This window comes from Aquila chrysaetos, chromosome 25 (assembly GCF_900496995.4).
Source record: "Aquila chrysaetos chrysaetos chromosome 25, bAquChr1.4, whole genome shotgun sequence".
Lineage (NCBI taxonomy): Eukaryota > Metazoa > Chordata > Aves > Accipitriformes > Accipitridae > Aquila > Aquila chrysaetos.
Window position 1 is genome coordinate 19,111,445 of NC_044028.1, and position 7,276 is coordinate 19,118,720.

Sequence of the window (7,276 nt, forward strand, 5' to 3'; positions counted from 1 at the left end):
CACTTGTAATGGTGATGGGGCAGGTTTTTCTAAAGCATTTAGGACATCTGGCACTACTGGAAATGCACCAGGATTTGGGCAGACTGTTAACTGTAACTGGTAGAGTAGTTGCTGGGCTCTCAGGGACAGCAGGGAAACGGGGGGCTGGAGTGAGTGGTATCAGGAGAGCAAGGTGCTGCCGTCCACAGTGCAAATGTCGAAGGACGAGCTCCAGGCAGCTGATGGGGACTGTAAGGTACAACCACACAGAAAACAGGGAGATACAGGACCAGGCATATGGCAGGAAATCAGTCTGGATTATAAATGGGTGAGGCAGCAAGGGACAGGGCACTACACCATCGTGCCAAGAGGAAGAAAGTTACGAGGAGCTTGAAAAGCAGAAAAATACCTCATGATAAGGACAAAAAAGGATGCCAGGAAGCTCAGAATAGCAAAACCACCCTACTCGGTATAGAGAAAATATATTTCTGAAGCACAAGTAATCTCCTCCCTGGAGCTTCAGGGGCGTTTTTTCTTTCCCATCAGGTCTTTGGCACATCTGAACTTGGTGCAGGGTAAGTGCCGCGGTGGTGCTGAGCTCCCAGGAGCATGGCTATGAGGTTCCATGGGGCGCTGCTAGGTCAGCTTCTCAGAGGAGACCTCTGCCAGATGCTCCTCCCCAGCCCCACTGGGCAAGGGCAGCACTGGGCAGCCGAGGGGGTTTTCTGGGGTCTGCACAGATTTAAGTCCCTAAAGCAGAATGCCGGGGCCACCTTTCTTCCCATCCCCTTTCCCTTCCCACCCCATTTTCTCTTTCCATCCCATCAGGGATGAGAAGAGAAACCTGTGAGCTGGCGAATAACTTCATTAATACCAGGACTACTGAACTCCTTACAGAAATTAAACCTAAGTAGGTCTATGATGAAAATAAGATACACTCTGTATGTTTGTGTGTGTCCCATGTCCCATTCATTTAACCCTTACAGTGACATTTTTGCCCCAGGGGAATCTGGCCAACTAGAGACACCCGAGTCCTGCCCCCGAGCTCCGCACAGAGGTGCGTGCTGAGTCACAGCCAGCCCCAGGCGGCTGCATGGGCTTCGCTGTCTCCCTTGCCTTCACCAGGTTTTGGGGCCAGCCAGCTGCTCTCAGCCTCCGAATTCCTCCTGCTCACAGCAGACTGCAGGGAACCGGCAAGCCCGTGAGCTGCTGCAGGAGGCTGCTTCGTGGACCCCTGCCAACCACTTGCCAAGGCATACTTTGGGAACCGCTCCTTTAGACACACTGACGAGAGCAGGGTAATGTATTTCTACTGGAAAATAAACATATCTCTAATGAAAACCTGGTGCACCATCATTTAGTCTTTTTTTTTTTTTTTTTGGTTCCTCAAGTGAAAATTAGGGCTTTTGTCTTGTCAGACCCAAGCCTTTCCTCATACTTGCCATGCCAGCCCATCAGCATTATTTCTCAAGCATAAAGAGAGCCTGGAAAACTTAAACAAGCAAACAGAAAGCAATAGAAAAACCCCAAAGAGACAAAGGACATTTGGCTGGGAGTTCTCCTCTTCTCTTCTCTTTTCTCTTCTCTTCTCTTCTCTTCTCTTCTCTTCTCTTCTCTTCTCTTCTCTTCTCTTCTCTTCTCTTCTCTTTTCTCTTCTCTTTTCTCTTCTCTTTTCTCTTCTCTCATTTTTAGGTTTCCAAGCATGGGCTTCCTGCTCTCCTGGCTTGGGCCAGAGGCTTTTTCATGGTTTAAGGTGTGGATTTGAAGCTTTTGTGCCTAAAGCTGAAGGAATAGGAATTACTTTGTAAGAAGGATAATTTTGTTCTGTATCTTTACCCCTGGCTTTGACTTAAATTAGTGCTGCCTGAAACGAGCTAAAAGATAAAAAACTTTGTCAGTTGAATAACTGTGTTGCTAAGGCAGTATCACTGATGTTTTGCTGCTACTAGGAATTTACTTGCTTGTGGAGCTTTCCAGTGAAAACAGAGTAGGTACCGCCTAAGTTTCAAATGTGAAATAGAAATGCCCTTTTCCTTTTGTCACAAAAATCTTCCAGGTCTTCTTTAGATGGCAGAAGGGTGCCAGATGAGGGAAAGAAGCAAAAATAAGCAGTTTGCAACCATTTCAGCCTTCAGAAGGTGCCTTTAACATCACATCTTTCTTCTTACATGGAATTATTTTGATAACGCTTTTCTGTATGTGATATGTACCCTTTCCAACTTTAAATCCTTTAATTAAGGGCTAGATTGTGCGTTGGGCTGTGTGCCCGCAGAGAACAGTAAGAGGGAAGGTATATGAATGCATAGCACTGCTCAGCCTTAGTCCACGCAAGCAGCCATAAATAGGATTTTTCCCCAGTGCCTCTAGTCCCGAAGAGAAGAGAATGGGAAGGGGCTGGAGAAGGAGCCTTTGGCTGTTGTGGTGGACCCCGCAGGCAGAATTAAGCCTTAAATTTCCTGTCTAGGGGCTTGTCTTTATTCCCCTCACCTTGAAAGGTTCAGAAGAACTCCAAGTGAAATGCTTCACACTGGCTAGCACAAGAGCACAGCGGTTGGCCCACCACGGGCTGCCCACTAGAAAGGCTGGGAGGGTCTTCCAAGCCCCCTGCAGACCTTGGTGCCTTCCCCCTGCTGCCCCTGGGACATGCCAAGCACCATTTTCCAGGGATCTTGCCTCCAAAAGGGGAAACTTTCTCCAGCCCACCCTGGAGAGCCTCTCCTCTCCCACAGGGGACCTGTCGAAGTGACGTGTGTGTGCCCAGAGCAAAGCCATCTTCACCTGGCACGGGATGATTAAGAAGCATGTTTATAAAGTCCAGGAGACAGCTGAAGGAGTTAAGTTACTTGAGTACTTTGGGATCCTTCAAGATGAAAAATGCTGTATACATGTCGGATTTTATTATTACAATTACAGTCAGATGTTAATCCCCTCTCCAGGATTTACTAAGGCAGCAGTGCCAACAGCAGTACATCTCGCTGAGTAATTGCCCCGTTCCTGACTCTTGGGTGTCTCTGCCCTGAGCTGCTTCTTGTTACTGTGTTTGCTTTAATTCTGACACTGCTGAGACCCGCGTTTTCCCACCCAGCAGTGAGCAAAGGCAGAGTGCACATCTGCCTTAGCATCAAGGCTGAAACTGGTTCAAGCTTCACGTGTGTGTTGGGGTCAGGAAATCGGTAATGAGAGTGTTTTACTGATAATATTCAGTATCGAGGGATAACGATACCTATCTCTTTTGCGAATTGTTTTGAGAGCTAATGATAAAAGAGCTGGAGAACAGTATTGTTTCATGACTCTAACTGCAGAGTGTGTGTGATCCAAATGACTGAAGGAAAGCTCAGAGTTCAGCAAACCAAGCTGGGATCATGACAGAAGAAATACACAGCAAGAAAATAAAGGCTGGATATGTTTAAACCGTGCACTTTAATCCTGCACACTGTAAATAACTGGGATGCACTGTGACCGGCTCCAGAGCTGGCGCATGTCAGTTTTGTCTCGCTGAAGTCCAGGGGATGCTCTGACTTTATGCAGACTCCAGGCTGGATTTCCAACCTGGATCTCCGACCTCTCCATTTTTGGGGGTTTTGTTTTCTTTTCCTGTCTGAACCCAACATTTGGCATTTCTGGGATGACGAAGAGACAGAGACCTGGGGGAAATGCTCCGTTCATTAGTTTGCTGAGCGAAGCCAGCTCCGCACACGCTCAGCATGCACTGGTGGGGGTCTCCTGGCTGGCCTGCCGTTGCAGCCCTTTGCTTTGCTTAGTGGCTCATAAGCACGTCGCGGTGAGAAATCGGCCCCACGATCTGCCTCATTCCCTCCACTGCCCTGCCTTGGCCCCAGTGGGTAACTGGTTATCTCATGCCTTTGGGAGGGAGTGACTGGCATGGGCAGGAATGTTCTTACACACTGTCAGCCTGGAGGAACCAGCTGTGTGTCCAATTTCTGGACGTGGTTCAAGCGTGAGCTCAGTGCCGAGCAATGTGGAGGTAAAGGAGGTGAGAAGGGTTTGGGTTTTTGCTGTGTTGACACACACCAGGCTCCCACCTTCTGTGCCTCAAAGGTTGGGGGTCCAGCTCTCCGCCAAGAGATTTAGCCCCGCGCTGCTGAGAAGGGGGTGAAGAGCGAGCCGCTGATTTAACCCAGCTTGCTATCGCACCGTGTCGCGCTGAGGGATGCAGGGACGCATTCTCTCCAGTGAGAGTGATGCTCCTGGAAGGCTGTAGCCTCCCTTGCAGAGGGTGCGGAGATGCTGATGCTGGAGTGCATCCGGCGTGCTGCCCCGGGGGTCCTGCCCAGGAGGGGCTCCTGGGACACGGTGCCCTGCTCATCTTTTAGCTCTGCGTTAAGCTGGAAGAGGTCCTCGAAGGTGGCGTGGGCTCTTGGGGAGAAGCAGACACGGTGGCACAGCAGAGCGCTTGCGCCAAGCAGAGGCAGAGCGAGGGCCCGGCTACCCAGGAGGTCCGTGCCGGTGCCCGGACCGCCCCGGGCTGGTGCAGGCAGAGGATGCCGAGGGCGGGCGGGGACTCCTTCTGGTTTGGGGGCCATTGCTACGAAGCCAGGGCCGTGCGCGCTGCTGGGGCGATGGCCCCGCCGCCTCCCCGTGAGCGCCCCAGCCCGGGCCAGCGCCCCGCGACCCCCGCTCGCCCCGGGGCCGGCAGGTGGGACGCGCTGCGCGGCTCTGGCTGCTCCCGGGGCGGGGGGGGGGGACGACGACGACGACCGGGGGGGGGGGGGGGGCGGCAGGACCCGGCGGCGGCCGCGCGGGCGCGGCTGTCACTCAGCGCGCGGCGAAAGTGACAGCGGGGGCGGGGCGGCCGCGCGCCGGGCGCGTATTTAACTTGGGCGGCGAGCGGCGGCGCGGCAGTGCGCGGCGGGCGGGCGGCGGGGCGCAGAGGGGAGGGCTGCGCGGCAGCGGCCGAGCGGACTGCAGCGAACCGCACCGAACCGCGCTGAACCGAGCCGAGCCGAGCCGAGGCGAGCCCCGCCGGGCTGCGCCGCGCCGAGCCGAGCCGGCAGCGCAGGGCGCGGAGCGGGCGAAGCGCGGAGCAGCGGCTGGATGCGCTGAGCGCGGCGGGGCCGACCGGGCCCCCGGAGCAGCGGCAGCAGCGGCAGCATGGGTCGCCGGGGTTGCTGAACGGCGGCCGAGCCCTCCCCTGCCCGCCCCCGCCGAGGAGCCGCGCGGAGCGGCGGGCGCCGCCAGGGACCGCGCCGGGAGCCGGGGCGCGCCGCCTCGCCTCGCCTCGCCGCGCCGGTGCCGGTGCCGGTGCCGGGGACCCACCCTCCCCACCCACCCGCCGAGGATGCCCCGGGGGGCCGCGGGCCGCCCCAGCCGCTCGCCATGAGGAGGAGCCCGGCCGGGCCGCGGGCGCTGCCGGCGCCGCCCGCCGCCGCCGCCGCCGCCGCCTGAGCCCCGCGCCCCGGCGGTGCCCGCGCAGGGGCCGCCCGAGCGGGCCGCGGCGCCGTGACCCTCCTCCCCGCCCCCTCGCCCGGCTCGCCCGGCTATAAAGGAGGGTTTTATTCTCGGGCTCCGGTCTCACGCCAAACCCTGTCACACCGTCTAGACAAGCTGTCGTGGGGCTCGGCCCAGCTGTCACCATGGCGATGGAGACGAGTCCGCTGTGAATTTTGGGGGGGAGCGAGCGAGAGCGGCGGCGGAGGAGGAGGAGGAGGAGGAGGCGGAGGAGGAAGGCTCGGCCGCCGCCGCCGCCGTGCCCTGCCCTGCCCCGCCGCCGCCCGCGGGGGAGGCACGGACCCCCCGGCGCTCTCGGCCGCGGCTGGAGCCGGCCCGGCGGGGAGCCCCGGGGAGCCAGCGGCCGCGGGCGCGGAGCGAGCCTCAGATGCGTCTGTCACACAACCCCGGCCGAGCTATTTAAAGTAACGGGCCTCGCCGGACTTTTGTCTCTGCCTATTTATGAGTCCCCGGGAGCTGGCAGGCGCCGCCGGGCAGCGCTAGGAGCCGAGCCCGCAGCGCCAGCCCCGCGGGGAAGCCAGCGCCGAGCCGGGGCCGGCGGGGGCCCGCCCGGAGCATGACGGCGATCCGGGCGCTCCTGCTCTGCTCCTGCCTGGGGCTGCTGCGACCGGGGGGCGGGCAGCCCTTCCTGCGGCTGCGACCCTCGCCCAGCGACAACCTGCCCGTCAAAGACATCGTGGAGCACCCGGATCCCGAGTACGACCCCAAGGAGCAGGACCTGGACGAGAGGACTCTGAGGAAGAAGCTGGGCAGCCATTTCGACCCCGGTTTCATGGCCGTGGCCGTGCCGGGGCCGGCCAACGCCTCGGGCGCCGAGGCGGCGGCGGGGCGGGGGCGGGCGGCGCTGCCGGCCGAGCTGCGGCGGCTGGAGCTGGGTCCGCCCCAGGGACCGCGCCTCAAGGTGGGCAAGAAGGCGCGGCGGAAGGTGCTGCAGTGGCTCTGGGCGTACACCTACTGCCCCGTCCTCTACACCTGGAAGGACCTGGGCGTCCGCTTCTGGCCCCGCTACATTAAGGAGGGCAACTGCTTCGCCGAGAAGTCCTGCTCGCTGCCCGAGGGCATGTTCTGCAAGCCCGTCAAGTCGGTCACCAAGACCTTCCTGCGCTGGCACTGCCAGGGCTGGTCCAGCCAGAAGTACTGCACCTGGATCCCCGTGCAGTACCCGCTCATCTCCGAGTGCAAGTGCTCCTGCTAGCCTCCCTCGGCCCCTTGCACTGCCGCCTTCTGTCGTTTGGATGATTTTTTTTTTTTTTTTTTTTTTTTGGGGGGGGGGGGGGGGGGGGTTGGTGGGTTTGGGTTTTTTTTTTTCCACACCCCCCCCCAGCGCGGGGGGGGGGTGGGGAGGAACCGGGTTTTTGGTTTTGGGGTTTTGGGGTTTTTTTGGACTTATTTTAATGTTATTTTATTTGAAAGGGGAAAAGCGAACCCAGGAACTGCAGGGCAGGCCAAAGGCACAGTAAAGCACTACAATCAGATGTCTATTTTTATACGTATATAGCCTTCTAACAAAAGGAAAATAAAAAACTAAAAAAGAGAAAAAGAAAAAAAAATAACCAGCCGTGTAAATAGAGAGATTTTAAAGGAAAGGGGGGAAATCGCAGCTGTTTTTTTATTATTATTATAATTATTATTGTTATTATTATTATTTTAAAGACATAGGACCACATTTTAAACCCGTCCCCACAGAACCTGAGCACTTCCCTGCTGAAGGGAAGGGCAGAAATTTCCTGTAAAGATGATTTTATCAAAAGGAGAAGGGGGGGGGGTGGGTAAAAAAAAGAAAAGAAAGAACGGCAGCATCCCCGAAGACGGTTGTTTCTCTGTGCTG

General features: G+C 57.3%; 1 protein-coding gene across 1 annotated transcript; it reads left to right on the forward strand.

Moving 5' to 3' along the window:
* The first annotated feature begins 5,395 nt into the window (after positions 1–5,395).
* Positions 5,396–6,727, forward strand: LOC115336029 (noggin-2-like). Its single transcript, XM_030002474.1, has one exon. The coding sequence runs from the start codon at positions 6,005–6,007 to the stop codon at positions 6,641–6,643; it is 639 nt and encodes a 212-aa protein (XP_029858334.1). The 5' UTR covers positions 5,396–6,004; the 3' UTR covers positions 6,644–6,727.
* The last annotated feature ends 549 nt before the right edge of the window (positions 6,728–7,276 follow it).